General features: G+C 42.5%; 1 protein-coding gene across 1 annotated transcript in view; it reads left to right on the top strand.

The window, feature by feature from the left end:
* LOC126281928 (dual oxidase-like) overlaps positions 1–17,286 on the top strand; it is a 234,658-nt gene that overhangs the window by 125,066 nt on the left and 92,306 nt on the right. The window contains exons 18-20 of the mRNA XM_049981262.1: positions 8,926–9,066; positions 13,073–13,154; positions 13,280–13,373. Coding sequence (XP_049837219.1) covers positions 8,926–9,066; positions 13,073–13,154; positions 13,280–13,373 — 317 coding nt within the window. The remainder of the gene's footprint in view (positions 1–8,925; positions 9,067–13,072; positions 13,155–13,279; positions 13,374–17,286) is intronic.

The following is a 17,286-nucleotide window of genomic DNA, read 5'->3' as shown; positions in this document are numbered from 1 at the left end:
ATTTTTAGTGTTAATGTGAAAGCTTTGTAAAAGAACATTTTACTAAATCAAAAACCAAGATGTGCACCAAAATGACTACAATATGAGAACATGCAACACCCAGTGTAACAGTAACAACAAGGAGGAAACAGAAAACTGTTAATATTAATTTTACTGTTACGCCATTCCATCTCCCAAAGCCTGAAAACCCTGTGGCATAAGACAGAATGCAGGTCAGCTTCAGAGATGCCCATCTCCAGAAGCGGTTTCTGCAATGCCTGTTTGGCCAGCCTGTCGGCAAGTTTGTTGCCTGGTACTCCGATGAGTCCAGGGGGTCCACAAAAACACCACTGAACGATGGGACCATTCCAGGGCATAGATGGACTCCTGGACGGACGCTACTAGAGGATGGCGAGGGTAGCACTGGTCAACAGCTTGTAGGCTGCTCAATGAGTCAGTACACAGCAGAAATGATGCAACAGGGCGTGAGCGGATATGCTCAAGAGCACGAGATATGGCCGCCAGCTCCGCAGTGACAACACTGCAACCATCTGCCAAGGAATGCTATTCAATATGTCCTCCATGAACATACGCAAAGCCTATGTGACCATCTGCCATCAAGCCATTGGTGTAAACCATTTCATAGCCCTGGAACACGTCAAGAATCGAGAGGAAGTAACAGCAGAGAGCCACAGGCTTTAATGGAGTGCTTAGGGCCATGTGAAAGGTCCAGACGAAGCTGCAGCCCAGGCGTACACCATGGAGGCATACGTGAACGGACCGCAAGTAGAGGTGGTAAAGAGAAGGACTCCAGTTCAGAGAGAAGGGACAGCACATGAAGCACAATCGTTAGCCCTGACTTGGGCTGCCGATGCGGGAGATGAACTGCCGTGGGCAGGAAAAGGAGATGATAATTCAGATGCTCAGCAGAACTACGAATGTGTGCAACGTAACTGGTGAGCAGTTGTGCATGTCTGATCTGTAATGGAGGGATCCTGGCCTCCACCCAGTACAGTGGTGCAGTACAGTACAGTCGTGCACAGGGTCGAGTAAATGCAATGCTGAGGGCACTGCCTAACCATACACCACACTCCCATAGTCAATTCGGGATTGGACAAGGGCTCTGTACAGCCGCAGCAGCGTAGAGTGATCTGCATCCCAATTGGTGTTGCTCAGGCAACGGACGGCTTTGAGGTGCTGCCAGCACTTCTGATTAAGTTGACGAAGATGAGGAAGCCAGGTCATCGAGCATTGAAAACCAGTCCTAAGAACCGATATGTTTCCACTACAGTGAGTGTATCATCATTAAGGTAAAGTTCTTGGTCTAGATGAACGGTACGATGCCAACTGAAGTGCATGACATGCTACTCTGCGGCTGGAAACTGGAAGCTGTGGGCTAGAGCTCATCAATGCACCTTGTGGATGGCTCAGCAACACCTGTACTGTAGCAGCAGTACGAAATGCAGAAGTCGTCTGCATACAGAGAAGGTGAGACGGAGGGCTCAACAGCTGCTGCTAGACCGTTAATGGCCACTAAAAATAGAGAGACCCTCAATACCGAGCCCTGCGGGACTCCATTCTCCTGGATATGAATGGAGTTGTGGGAGGCACCAACTGGACATGGAAAGTACAGGAAGTTTTGGATAAAAATTGGGAACAGGCTCCGGAGACCCCACTCATACATGTGGCAAGGATATGATGTCGCCAGGTTGTGTCGCATGCTTAATGTAAATCAAAAAAGACTGCAATCAGATGTTCTGGAAAAGGCTGTTCAGATGGCAGACTCAATGGACACAAGATTATCAGTGTTAGAGCGACCCTGGCTGAAGCCACCCTGACTTGGAGCCAGTAGGCCACGTGACTCCAGGACTCAACCCAATTGCCGACACACTATACATTCCAGCAGCTTACAAAGAACGTTGATGAGGCTGATGGGCCGATAGCTACCCACATCAGTTTTTATCAGATTTCAGCCTCGGAGTGATGGTGCTCTCCCGCCATTGTGATGGAAAGACGCCATCGCACCAGATCCGTTTGAAGAGGACAAGGATATGTCGCTTGTAGTCAGATAAGATATGTTTAATCATCTAGCTGGGGATCTGATCAGGCCCAGGAACAGAGCTGTGTTGGGGCAATGTGCAAGGGCACTGATAAGCTCCCATTCTGTAAGTGGGGCATTATAAAGTTCACTGTGGCGTGTAGTGAATGAGAGGACGTTCCCTTCCAGCCGCCATTTGAGAGTGCGAAAAACTGGGGGGTAATTCTCCGACACAGAGCCTCGAGCAAAGTGGTTGGCAATCGCATTTGCATCAGTAGATAACACGCCATTTATGCTAACATCAGGATCGCCTGTTGGGGTCTGGTACCCAAAAAGATGATCTTTGCCCAACACTCCTGCTTCCATCTTTTGGTAAGTTGGCGAACACAGGCACGGAGATGTTTAAAAGCTATGAGGTGCTCCAGGGAAAGGTCCCACTCATGCCGCTGTAGAGCTTGCCGACACTCCCTTAATTGCTTCAGCATCTTCCGGCGACCGCCAAGGGAATGCCTTATGCCTCGGGAACCGTAAAGAGCAAGTTTTTTGCCTCAGAAACAATTGTTGTAGTTACCTGCTCAACCATGACAATCTTCCCATGTAGGGAAGATTCAATGGTGACAGCAGAGGTGAAAGTTTCCCAGTCCGCCTTGCTTAAAGCCCATCTGGGTACGCAGTGACAGGAAGATGGGGAAGTGGTCACTACCACACACATTGTCATGTGCTCTCCAGTATACAGATGGGAGAAGTCCTGGGCTGCAAATTGATAAATCAATGGCCGAGTAACTAACAAGAGGCAGAGGTCGAACTGAGACAGTAAAGTTTCGACATCTATTCCTTGGCCAGTAAGCATGCTACCACCCCAAAAGGGGTTACGGGCGTTAAAATCTCCCAAAAGTAGAGGTATAGGGAGTTGATCAATCAGTGCAGCTAATACATTCAGGGGTACTGCACCATCTGGAGGGAGATATACACTGCAGACAGTTATTTCCTATGTTGTTCTTCTTCTGACAGCCACAGCTTCAAGAGGGGTTTGAAGAGGCACAGGTTCACTACAGACTGAGTTTAGGACATAAACGCAAACTCCACCCAACACTCAATTATAGTCGCTACAGTTCCTGTAACATCTATTACAGCCGCGGAGGGCAGGGGTCAGCATTGCCAGGAACCAGGTTTCCTGGAGGGCAATGTGGATAGCACGTGTAACGCTTAACAGTGGCCGTAGCTCAGACAGGTGGTGGAAAAAACCGCAGCAATTCCACTGGATAATGACGTCATCGTGTGACTGGGAAGGCATGGAACATTCAATGAGGTAGTCTACGCCTCATAGTCACCTGCTGCCACCAACTTATTGCCTAAGCAGTCTATATCCATTGTGTCTGAGGGTCTGGCAAGATCTAGGTCCTCAGTGGGCACCAAAATCTCCACCCCACCCTCAGACGCATAGCTTGTAGGTAGTGGTGGTGTTGGTGCCACAGCAATTTCCTTTGTTTCATGGGTTTTCTTTTTGGATTTCTCTTGCCGCCCCTTAGGTTTCCCTGACTGGGACCATCTGCTTTTGGGCTCTTCAGCCACTGGCGGGTGTCATTTTTCCCACTAGCACAAACCTGGGAAGGGAATGACCCAAAGGACCCATTCCTAGTGAGAGAAGCCGAAGAAGACTTAGGCTTCTCCGGATTAGAAGCAGGGATGGACATCCCCGATGGTTTGGGGGGGGGGGTTGCTCCTGAAGTAGGTGGTGCAGGAGCAACAGGGAGGGAAATGCCCCCCACCATCAAGGGGGCAGGTGTAGTCTTCCGACTCCGAGAGACGACGGGTTGGTGGAGCTGACAATGCCCGAACTGTTGTAGCGGTGGCGTAAGACGATGCCATACGCACAGGATACAGGCGTTCAAATTTTCTATTAGCCTCAATGTAGGTCAGTTGGTCCAGGGTCTTGTATTTCACGATTCACCTTTCTTTCTGGAGAATCCTGCCATATGGCAAGCAAGGCGAATCGTGCTCACCGCTACTGACACAGTTGGGAGGCGGGGCACATGGAGTATTGGGATGTGAGGGGCGTCCGCAATCTCTGCATGTAATGCTTGAAGTACAGTGGGACAACATATGGCCTAACTTCCAGCACTTAAAGCACCGCATTGGGGGAGTGACATAGGGCTTTACATCTCGGCAGTAGACCATCACCTTCACCTTCTCAGGCAATGTATCACCCCCAAAGACCAAGATGAAGGCACCGGTAACCTGATTATCCCTCAGACCACAGTGGACACGCTGGACGAAATGTACACCTCGCCACTCTAAATTGGTGTGCAGCTGATCATCAGACAGCAAAAGAAGGTCCCCATAAAATATGATACCGTGGACCATATTTAAGCTCTTATGGGGCGTGATGGTTACTGAAACATCCCCCCAGATTGTCACAAGTGAGTAACACCTGTGACTGGGCAGAGGATGCTGTTTTGATCAAGCCTGAATCAGATCTCATTTTGGACAAGCCCTCCATCTCCCCAAACTTGTCCTCTAAATGCTCAACAAAAAACTGAGCTCCAGAAGCCCACCGCACGGCATAAATGGAGACAAGGAACTTAAGTCTTGGTGGTGACTTAGTACATATGTACCGCATTTTTAAATGTGACTATGCCTATTCAGGCAGTTTTAGTTTTATTTCTAGACCATGCCCTCGTAGACATATTATAGAATCAGGTTTATCTTCTGAATAAGGCTCAATTACATGGGAGGAAACCTAGGTAAAGGTTGGTTTCATTACTGCAAATCAAGGCTGATAGTTCCTTATATATTAAAAAACTGAGACTTCGTTGTCTTGAAAGATTCCCCATCAGCTCGAACAGAAAGGTTTAGGTGTTCGTTTTTCCCGCTCGCTGTTCGGGAGTGGAATAGTAGAGAGATAGTATGATTGTGGTTCGATGAACCCTCTGCCAAGCACTTAAATGTGAATTGCAGAGTAGTCATGTAGATCAGCTCTCACAAACATACAAGGTAGCAGGGCAAATAAGATCTGCTGCCATGCTTAGTCTGACGCTCCTCCCATGGTGTGGCCAGGGAGGGGAACGATTTGGGGTTGTGAGGTTGTACTTCTTTGCATTGAATTGAGCTCGCGATAGCTTAGAGCCTGCTGGTGTTTCACTGCCAGCAAGAGATGATGGACTACGCTTCATCGTGTGTTATCTGCCCTGATGCCACCCACTCTGACCAGGGTCCCTCCCCACAGGTGCCTGATGCTCCAGGGTGATGTGCATCTACCCCTTGACACACATGGGGAGTTAATGGCACAGGCAATCCCTGTGTGATCAGGGGGCTACAACCAACACGGTACATGGCGGCCCCACCACAACGGACTGGCTACCACGCTGGATATCAGGTGCAAAGAAGTCCATGGTCATCGTTGACACAGAAAGCGACACTGCATGGTGGAAAATGCACCCACGAAGGTGTCCTCGCCCAAGAGATGGAGAATGGGCGGGACGATGAGAAAGTGGGCTAAAGATCTCAATGCACGATGGACACGATGCACCATGTAAGGTGTCCTTCCCCAATTGCCTTGCTCTTTGAGAAAGTATTGACGAGTCTAGGTCAAACCCTATAGGAGACCATCACATAAGGCCAAAACATGTGTGACTCCTTTTTGTCACCTCTTACAACAGGCAGAAATACCTCGGGCCTATTCTAATAGCCAGAACCACAGGGGGAGGGGGGGGGGGGGGGGGGGGGGGAGATCTTAGGTAAAGAAGGGTGGTTTTTATCAATGTTGTCACTGCCAACAATATCACAGGACATCCTAGGTACTGTAGATCTTTTACACTTCCTTTTAGCATATGTATTGATTGTGGATTGTATTTAGCCTGTGACCGTTCATGGTTTACGCTTCTTTCATTGCATGCATCCTCGGCAATATCAGCAGGTCATTCCAAATGAAATATTCTTTTTTGTGTGATATGTGTTAAATATTCGAATGCAATTAATTGTGCTTTATCAGAAAGTGGTGGATAAATATAATTCCTGGTGTATAAAAACCATTGGGTGCAAGCATACCATATGGTAATATGGACATGGTAAGGACATAAAAACAACTTTTCCCACTTAACGGTCAGGCAAAATGTATCTCAGAAGTGTGACATGTATACAGGCATTAGAAAGTAGTTGTCAATCATGAAGAACTAGCAGCTCTGGTAGAACCTGACTCTTTCTAAATTGCAAGCAGCACAGCAATGACACTGGCTTAATATACAGGGTTTCTTTTAATTCGTTAATGACAATATTATGAAAGGTAACAATACTATGAAAGGGATAGTTGCTACTCGCCATACAGCAGAGACGCTGAGTCACAGATACGTACAACAAAAAGACTGTCACAGAATCAGCTTTTGGCCAACAAGGCCTTTGTCAAAAATAGATGAGACACACACACACAGCCACTGTCTGTTGCATCTGAAGCCACACTAGTGGGGTTTCAGCTGCGGTCAGTGTGTGTGTGTGTGTGTGTGTGTGTGTGTGTGTGTGTGTGTGTGTGTGTGTCGTGTATTTTTTGACAAAGGCCTTGTTGGCCAAAAGCTTATCTTTGTTGTGCCTATCAGCAACTCAGCCTCTCCGCTATATGGTGAGTAGCTACTGTCTCTCTCATAATACTGTCAGGACCGAAGACCTCAGCAGTTTGGTCCCATACGAACTTACCATAAAATAATATAGTTATTCCATCGTAGATTTTCCATTGTTTAATATTATGAAAGGAATAGATTGTTATATACCATATAGAGGAGATGTTGAATCACAAACAGGCATAACAAGAAGACTGATTAACATATGAACTTTTGCCAAAAGACTTTCTTCTAAAGTAGACAACACACGCACACGCGCGAGCACACACGCGCGCACACACACACACACACACACACACACACACACACACACACACACACACACAAGCACAACTCACACACACATGACCACTATCTCTCACCACCGAGGCCAGAGTGCAAGCAACAGCACATGATTGGAGAGCCAATCTGGGTGATTAGGGTAACAAGGAGCTTGGGGCAGGAAGAGGGAGGGATAGCAGGGTAGAGTTGGGTGGTTTGAGGGAGGGGACCAAACATCAAGTTCATAGGTTCCATCGGATTAGGGAAGGATGGGCAAGGAAATCGGCCATACCCTTTCAAAAGAACCATCCTGCATTTGCCCGAAACAACTCAGGGAAATCATAGAAAATCTAAATCAGGGTGGTCGGATGTACGCTTGAACCGCTGTCCTCCCGAATCAGATTTCAGTATGCTAACCATTGCACCACCTTGCTCACTGGTAAGTTAGGGGACAGGTAAGTGCTGCATGTGGGTGCATGTAGGGACAGGGTAGGGCAGCTTGGTGCAGTCAGGGCATTAGACCGGTTCAGGAGGTAGGAAGGGGAGTGGGAATGGAGAGAAGTAGAGGGGAGAAAAAAAGACTGTGGGCAAACTGGTGGAATAGAATGCTGTGTAGTGCTGGAGTGAGAGCACAGAAATGGACAGGTGGGTGAAGGACAGGGACTAACAAAGGTTGAATTTGAAGCCAGGAGGGGGTGGGGAGACTTGCGAGAATGTGATTCAGAAAAGCTGGTGTTGGTAGGAGGGATCCAGATGGTGCAAACTGTGTTGGGCAGCATGCACAGCAACTGGGTGGCCCAGTTGTCTCATGGTCATAGTTTGTCAGTAGCCATTCATGCAGACAGACTGCTTTTTGGTTGTCATGCCACAGAGACTGCAGCTCAACAACAGCTTTTCTGAACTGTAGAGATGGGCACTCTCCCTGCAGTACATATGCTACATTCCTGTAACCCTCCTGGCCTCAACCTTTGTTAGTTATTGTCCTTCACCCACCTATCCCCTTCCCTGCTCTCACTCCAACACTACACAGTCTTCTATTCCACAAACACACCACAGTATTTTTTCTCCTCGTCTATATATCAAGCACATGTTTTAAGTGTTTCTGTATCTGTAGGGTGGTCAGTTAAATAATGTTTTTATTTACCCCACAATAACAACATAGTGAAATTGCAAGTGAAGTAACAAAATCATTTGTCTATTTATTTAGAAAAAAACCATGGGCAACATACACATTAAGCCAACCCACTTCTGTGACCAGTCACCATTCCACTCAGCTAAGAGTCACCTCACTTGTTTTCTATGTAAGTGTTTCAATACAGTTCTTTTTCTGCTACACTGTTAGTGCTTAATCAGTTAGGTTAGACTCATGGGAGAAGACGCAGATCATAACTTTATCAAAGGAATTGTGCTGGTATTTGTCTTTGATAGGACACACAAAAACTGAATCAGGATGCACAGATTCTATGTTGAATGGAGCTGCCCCCAACTATCATCCATTTTGAAAGACCTCATTCAGCTCGTTTTGTATTATCACATAATAGGGGAGAGAGTGTGGCAGATATTATACGTGAGCAAAGACGTTTTTCGTCGCAGCGAGATCTATTTACGAAATTTCAGTCACCAACTTTCTCTTCCGAATGCGAAAATATTTTGTTGAGCCCAACCTACATAGGTAGGAATGATGATCTAAATAAAATAAGAGAAATCAGAGCTCGAACAGAAAGGTTTAGGTGTTCGTTTTTCCCCGCGCGCTGTTCAGGAGTGGAATGGTAGAGAGATAGTATGATTGTGGTTCGATTAACCCTATGCCAAGCACTTAAATGTGAATTGCAGAGTAATCATGTAGATGTAGATTCAGTAAACCCTATTGCTCAGCTTGTACAAATAATCTCACTGTAGCTGTACAACAAAAATATTTTTCCACTTTATGATATCTAAATATCAGTTTATGGAAAGAGGAACAGTTATGAGAATAAGGTAAGATAAAAATGGTGTGTAACAACTACATTTAACTAGATTTGTGCTTTCTTCTTTTAGGCTTTCAACATTTCCCAATCTTTGGCTGTAAAAGAGCCACTCAGTGCTGGAGCCGCAAAGGAAGTAATTTATACAGAATTAACAATAAATGAGTTTGCTGAAGCACTGAGTATGAGGGCCGACTCAGAATTTGTAAGAAAGGTATGTGTCTCAAAAAATTAATTTCTGTGAAATGCATCTGCTGCAGTTCTTTAAAGTTCCCTGGATAATATGATAATATGAATATAATAATATGAACAAGACATTACAATGATGTGTCAGTACACCTACTGTACAACAGTAATGATTTTTATACAAAAGTTCACACTGTCCATTTACAGATTAGTACATACAGTAATGTTCTGCAGAGCTATAGCAAAGAAGTGTGTCAGTCTTTTACACTATTTCTGGTGTTTCTAAAATTCTGTAACAAGTGTCAGGAGAGTGATGATTCCTAGGCTCAAAGAAAGAAATATTGTTCTTACTACGGTGTGTCCTACAACTTGTTGAGAGAAAGGTTCAGGCATTTTTCAAATTGTGGTATCACAACCTATACCACAGTTGTTGTCTACTATTCAGAGAATATAGTACATGTAGTTTAAAAACAAGTCAACAAAGTGCACTGGCAGGAGGGTGAGGGGTGTAAAAAGAAAGAAAAATACAACCTTTTGACACATTCTATGATCTTGCCACATCCTTTCATTGTGTGTATTATGTTTAACTCTGCAAGGGAAATTGAAAGTTTACAGTGTAAGACATATTCCCTTATACATGGGTGGAGTTATATATTAACACCAGCAAACAGAAGTTCACATTTGCAAATGATATCACAGGACAACAATATCCGAGGAATAATATTGAATTCAGAGTTGAGAAACATTAAATGTGGTGTACTGCAAGGTTTGGTACTTAGCCCACTCCTATTCTTGACGGACATAAATGATTAATTAGGGATCTGGAGGTCTCTCATCTTTGTTCTTCTTCAACTCTAACTCTGCATTCCTTTTTATTACACACACAATTCACTTTTTAATATTTAAGAATGGACTCCATTTGATACATGAAGTTGATTATAAGCAGCAGTCTAACATCAGTTTTTAAGAAAGTGCTAACATATGATTTTCTTCCCTTAACATGTTGTTTATGATGAAACATTCCAAGTGATTCTTCTTTACGCATTCATCTCTCTCACTGAAATGCTGAAAAACCTTACATATTATTATGTGGCGGAGGAATTTCTTGTTAGAAAACATTCTTTAAATTTTTGTTACTTATATTGTAAATACATAATCCAGTCACTTGAGGTGACCACCACCTATGTTTGATGTCAACTTGCAATAACCACTCACTGACAGAAGGTGGCTGCAACAGCAACAGCGGATGGTATGCAGGGAACAGTGCAGTCGTCATCGTATCGAGGTAACGGAGCGATTGATCTGACATCCAAAAGGGCACAACCACTGACTTTTGAGCCATGTCTGTGAGCATTTCCTAAACGGCTAAGTCTGCAAACCATTTCCATGCCACCATGTATAAAGCACACTGTGCATGGTAAAATGGCTGTATCCAAAACTAGCACCAAGGCGACTATGGTGCACCACAGGCCATAGATGACAGGGCTGAAAAGACAGCTGCAGAGATGTATGGGCGAATAGATGTTCAGTTGTCGAGCAACTGACCACTGAGATGAACCGAGGGGGCTTTCAACACTGCGTCCTCAATGACCATTCAGCGAATGTTGCCGCGTACGGGCCTCCACCTGGTTCGTGCACCAGTGCGGATGCTCTTCCACCAGTGACGAAGGCTGGAATTTGCGTGCCCATACTACAAATAGACGTCCACTGAGTGGCGACAGGTGGCCTTTTATGCTCCATCGAGCAGATGGCTGTTGATGTGAAAAGTCTGCAAGCAAACCAAGATGGAACATTATACTGTAGGGAATGTTTTCTTGGCATTCCCTTTGTGATCTCATCATTCTGGAAGGCACAATTGATCAACACAAATTTGCAGCTAACCTTGGGGGGCATGTCCAAACCTACTCCGAGTTTGTGTTTCCTTAGCACGATGGCATCTACCAGCAGGACAAAGTAAAATGTCATACAGCTCGCAGTGTACATGCATGGTCTGAAGAAGACGCGATGAACTTTCTGTGCCCCATGACTGGACAGTGTATGTTAATAATCAACTGCTTCAGACATTATGAACTCATAAAAGCAATTTTATATATATATTAAAAACAAAGATTCCAAGACTTACCAAGCAGGAAAGCGACGGTAGATAGGCACAATAAATAAAACATACAAACACACAGTGTCTGTGTATGTGCGGATGGATATGTGTGTGTGTGCGAGTGTACACCTGTTCTGTTTCTCCCTAAGGGAAGTCTTTCCGCTCCCGGGATTGGAATGACCCCTTACCCTCTCCCTTAAAACCCACATCCTTTCGTCTTTCCCTCTCCTTCCCTCTTTCCTGAAGAGGCAACCGTCGGTTGCGAAAGCTAGAAATTCTGTGTGTGTGTGTGTGTTTGTGTGTTTTATTTATTGTGCCTATCTACCGGCGCTTTCCCACTTGGTATGTCTTGGAATCTTTGTTTTTAATATATTTTTCCCATGTGGAAGTTTCTTTCTGACTTAGGCACGTACAAAGTGACAGAAGTGCTATCCCTATACTGTATCATCATATATAGTTACATTTGTATACAGAAATGCTACCATACTGGCTACAAGGTTGGTAAAGAATTCTCTACCATCGTTGTTGACAACTGCTGGACTGTCATTAGTGTGCGTGGGCATGCTACAATCTCTCCTCAAAGCATACCACACACGCTCGAGGAGGTTTAAGTTGGGCAGGACAGACATACCAGTCCATTAACCGAAAACCCATCATTCCAAGAACTGCTCCACCTGCACAGTTCGATGGAGTCATGCTTTGTCACCTGTAAAAATGAAGTCAGGGCCAAATGCACCCTTGGAAAGACACACATGGGGAAGGAGTACAGTGTCATATTAACGCTGAGCAGTGGGTGTACTGTGTTCAGAGATTTAGAGGTCAGTATGCCCATGCATATTATGCCTCCCCACATTGTAACACCTGGACCACCAAAACAACCATGTTAGACAACATTCCTAGGCTCTTTATGTGTTTCCAACTCTCGCCATTTGAGGGAACATAATGTATCCAGGAACATTGTTGAGCATGATTGTTTTGATGGTCCAGATGTTATGGTGTGGGGACACATAATGATGCATGTACGTACTGACTTCCAAATCTTCAACGTAATACTCTCACTGACTCCTTCCAGATGCGTATCTTTTCAGGAATGCATCCGGACAACTTCATTCTTATAGATGACAATGCATGACGTAAAACTAATCAAGGGAAGGAGCTCTTGGAGTAAGTGGGTATTTGGTGAATGGACTGTCCTGCACATTCTCCTGACTTAAAACTCCATTGAACATATATGGGATGCACAGAGAAGACACACTGTTATCATGTCCACATGCACAAAATACCATCCAGAAGGTGTCAACCACACTGGTGGGTGAGTGGAATGCCCTACCACTTAAACACTTTACCGACCTTGTAGCTAGCATGGCAGCACGTTACAGAGCATGCATTGCCGTCCTTGGTGATCACACAGCCTATTAAGAACTGTGGCCCTCCTATTCTAATGTCCTTAGAACCATTGTAAATCATGGTGACCTCGGTGTAATTATAGTCACCTCGGTGTAATTATAGTCTTTGTATAAAAGTGTCATTTCTGTTTGTCTTATCGCTTATTTCTTTCCATTACTTTCTGTACTATACTGTAGCTGTTATTTCTGTGTATGGTCCAAATTTCGCTGAGATACTTTACTTGGAGTGACACATCATATGAAAGTAACTTTTATCCTTAAGTTTTGTGTACCAGCACATATTACATATATGCCAAAATCCCTTCATTTTGAAACCAGCATTTGCTTCACTTGGATAAGAAGAATGGGGTGGAGGATATATGGCAGTTTAATGGTTGTGGTTTTTATCCTTTGTCTTTTGAAGCATGAGAAAAAAAATAAAGATTATTACTAAAATATGTGGTTATTATCTTTCAGACAATAAAGAAAACTTGAATGACACAAATAACTGTTTCAGCTATCTTGACAAGTCTGAATCTTGTTTTTATTTTCAGATGTTCGCTTTAGTCGACAAAGATCACAATGGCTTTATTTCCTTCAGAGAATTTCTTGACATGCTTGTAATATTTTCAAAAGGTATGTACAACAATGAAATAATTTAAATCTCTAAACATTGCCAAGAGCTTAGACAATGATGTCTAACTTTTACTACCTGAATTTCAATCATGTGATATTTTAAATAAGAATCATCTGATTTTCAGGAACAGCCGAAGATAAAGTGAAGTTGATGTTTGATATGTATGACATAAATGGTCATGGTAAACTGACAAGAGAAGACTTCAAAGACATGATCAAGTATGTTCAATAACAACTTTATTGATATCCTCAGCTTCCATCATATCCTCCTCTAGTTTTACAATTACCTTTATCTTACATCTTACTGCCATATCTGCCTAAACACCAGACAAGTTCCCTAGGTGTGAAGCACTACACTTTAGAGGTCCCGTCCTACTGTCTCTCACTATTAATTTTATAGATATTCAGTCTTGTCCACTGTTCACTGTCTCATACTAACAGCTATACCTTGGCAGAACTAAAGGGCTGAGTGATTTGACTTTAACAATATACATGAAATGTGATATTCTGGTCAGAATATTTAAACTTTTTTAGAAACACACATAATTACTCCTGAGGAGCACAATGGAATTTAATCATCATTTCATTTTTCTTTCTGATTTTTATTCACTTCATTTCTGTGTTGCTTCTTACATTCATTACATCAATGATTCTTCCTCTGTGGTTGTTAAATTCACGTGTTCCTTCTATGGAACACTTTTACATTAAATCCTTCCTAATTTGGTATCTGTTCCCTTTTTAAGACTCTAGTGCACCACTAGCATTCGAAACAGCAAGTTAATTCCAAACCTTTGAAACTGCAATTTTACCAATTAAACATGTGAGTTGATTGGTACAGCCTCATATGCAGAACATACAATATTTAATTTGTATGCCTACCAGAAGGTCATAAAACATTATGAAATGTTTTCAGGTATCATTACTAGTGAGCAGCTAAAGATTGTACCTTAAAGTAACACAGATATATACACGGGTACACAATTACAGGAGAGCTATAAAGCAGCCATCAGACGTGTAGGAATATCCAATTCCCTCATTTATCACACACTTGAAATTGGGGATAACTGTGCATATAAGTCGGCTGCTTCTTACAAAGGGCATCACTTCAAAGGAAACTGCCAACTCATTAACGTCAATTCTCATGGTGCCATAAAAATCATGGAAAGTACCCTACAAATTATTTCGTTAGTGTTATAAGATGTTATAAGGTTTCCATTTGAAGCCCGTACAGTCCAGGTATGGTATGGCAGTCAAGCAAAACTGCAGTGAGCACTGAGGCAGTCATCCCATCAACGCACCATTCTGAAGACACCCGTTTGGTAAAACACTGTGTCCTGTTGAATGAAGAAGTCAATAATTGCCTGCTGCACATTCTCGTCTGATAGGAATCACTGACGTGTTGAGGCCCTTTTTAAGGGACCAAAGGCATTGCAAGCACATGAGGAGAGATCAGGACTATAGGGCTGGTGCTCAAGTGTCTCCCACTTGAGTTGGCATAATTCATGAGTTACGACATTTGTGATATGGGGATGTGTGTTATCGTGAAGCAGCAGCACCCTTGTCATATACCATTCCGCATTGGTGGCTTTCGAAAGACATGCTACGCTGTAGACAATCTTCATTCTGTGATGGATGTCTACCAATGTTTGTTTTTCAGCGGCTAAGAAAAGAATAACAGCATATTGATCCTGTTAGAGCACATTTGGTAATAACATTGTCATAGTCTCATTTGTCACATGCACATCAGAAAGACACAAATATCACTCTAAACTCTTGCCTACATATCGGTGCTTATACACCCACATCAGAGTCACACTATGTTGCATATATGCATCAGCAATGTCCTTTATATTTCTTGGTCACCTCAGGAACACACACAAAATTAATATTCAAATTTTAATTCTTAATAATTACCGCCCTTTTCAATTTTCAACTTAGTTAAATAATGTTGCTTATTTTTACATGGTTCTCAATACACCCATTGTGTGTTGAGCATAGCAGACTATGCTAAATTCAGGTCATGGCATTTGGCACTTATACACCAGACACAAAAGGAATCATTCTCGAATATCGATAGAAGTATCTGAGAATACCAATAAGATAAAAAGTATTGGATCACTCAATAGATGCATACTTTTAACACCGCCATGTCCTTGTGCAAAATAACCAAGGTTAGAAGTTAGCATCTTATCTACATGATCTCAATAGATAAAGAGCACCTGCAATGATAGGAAAAGGTTAGACCAATGCATTTTCAAGAAACCATCCTGATTTCATATGAAGTGAATTATGGAAGTAACAGGAAATCTAAATTAAATGGCGGAAAAGGAATTTGTCCTTCCTCCTGCTGCCCAATCACATAAAATCAACATTATCTCTCAGATCATCGCTACATTGTAAAATAATTTTTGTTTCTAAAACCTTCCCCAACTTTAATATTGAGACACATGTTGACCTTACAATAACTTAGGAAAGCTTTTCTCACATACACATTACACTGACGTGTTCAAATGAGAAAGAAAAGTTGTTTCATAATGTTCTACTGATATCACACTTCTTACTTAACTAACAACCACTGATTAGATAAGCGTGGTAAACAAACTTTCCATTTTCTTACTGAAGGAACAATCCCTGCATTCAGTTAGGAATCTTTGAGGTCACATAGAACCTAAATCAAGTTGGTTGGATAGACACTGGAATCCCTAAAAAAACTTATCAACAAAATGCAAACTTGTCAAGATTTACTGACATTAAAATGAATTAAAAAAGAGAAATCATAAATAAATGATGGGAACTAAACCTGGTGATAAATAATTTAAAAACAACCACACAGCAAATACATTAGTACAGAAATTCAAATCCATGTTTTTATCTTTATCATAACATTCTTCAACAATTTCTACTTCTGCTGTAGATGCCTTCTTGCAAGTAAAATGGTCAAATTCTTTGATTTATGATATCAATGTGCCATAATGAAGAAAGTACGATTTTTATACAGAAATGCAGGACACTATGCCAATTGGGCATACCTCTATCAACTCTGAATCATGTGATGGGTTTGCAACTGCTCCTGCATTAAGATTTCCTTTAAATTCTGAGACACAGACGCTCTCATGCTGAAAGTATTCAATGTCAAACACAACTTTTTATGCTTACTATGTAGAGAATGTTTTTTCGGTTGTTATTTTGAAAGTAAATATCAAAACATAAAACAGCTAAGTAACGGAAGGAGTAATAGTAACAACATCCAGTGCAAATAAGGTGTTGACTGGGTTATAATTGCACAAACAACACTGAAAACATAGATAACATTCAGATAACGTCCTTTTTCAGAGCACCACAGTGTATTGGGCAGTTACATGCTTTGTGACAAGTTATTTATTACCTTTTAAACAAAAATATGTTTAAGATTTTTTTGGTTTCTTCCACATGTGAGACCCCCACTGCACTTGGGATCTGTGAAAGGTACATTATCATATTTGCTTTTCTTTGTAAATATTTATTGTGTATTATTGTTTTTCTGATGTGGTCTACATCCTGGAGGATATCCTCATTATGGATCTACTGGAATGACAAATACATCTAATCTAATCAGAGATGTTATCATATAACTACTTTCACAAGTGTCCTTTCCTAAATGAGATATAATATGCCTGTGTCAGAACTGGATCGAATGGGCCTGTTGAGAGCAAAGAACATACAGGACTTGCATCTGGGTCTTCGAAGGGATATGAATTATGTCACAAGGGGTTGAGAGAGGTGACAATAGACCAGGATATTCTACAGATTGTGTGGTTGTCAGAATGCCATATACCAGTTTGCTGGACAAGGAAAAAGGAGGGGGTAAATTATTTCCCGTCATAAAGATAAGCGATAAGACCCCTAAAAAAGGGTATTGTTAAGTTCTGTCAATCCTGGGTTATTTAGGATACAAGAATTAGGCCAATTTGTCGATATATTTACCACCAAACTAATTACCACAGAAGTTTTGGTCCAGTCCAAAGGTTTCACCTACAGCCCATCACAATTCAAATCATGCTGAACTCATCAAACACCTACAGTGGAAATATTTTCCTGCTATCAACCACTTAGACCAAAAGCCAACACTGAACCTTGCTTCTCTCAGCTCATA

The sequence above is a fragment of the Schistocerca gregaria genome, chromosome 7, assembly GCF_023897955.1.
Source record: "Schistocerca gregaria isolate iqSchGreg1 chromosome 7, iqSchGreg1.2, whole genome shotgun sequence".
Lineage (NCBI taxonomy): Eukaryota > Metazoa > Arthropoda > Insecta > Orthoptera > Acrididae > Schistocerca > Schistocerca gregaria.
This window is presented reverse-complemented; position numbering and strand designations above follow the sequence as displayed.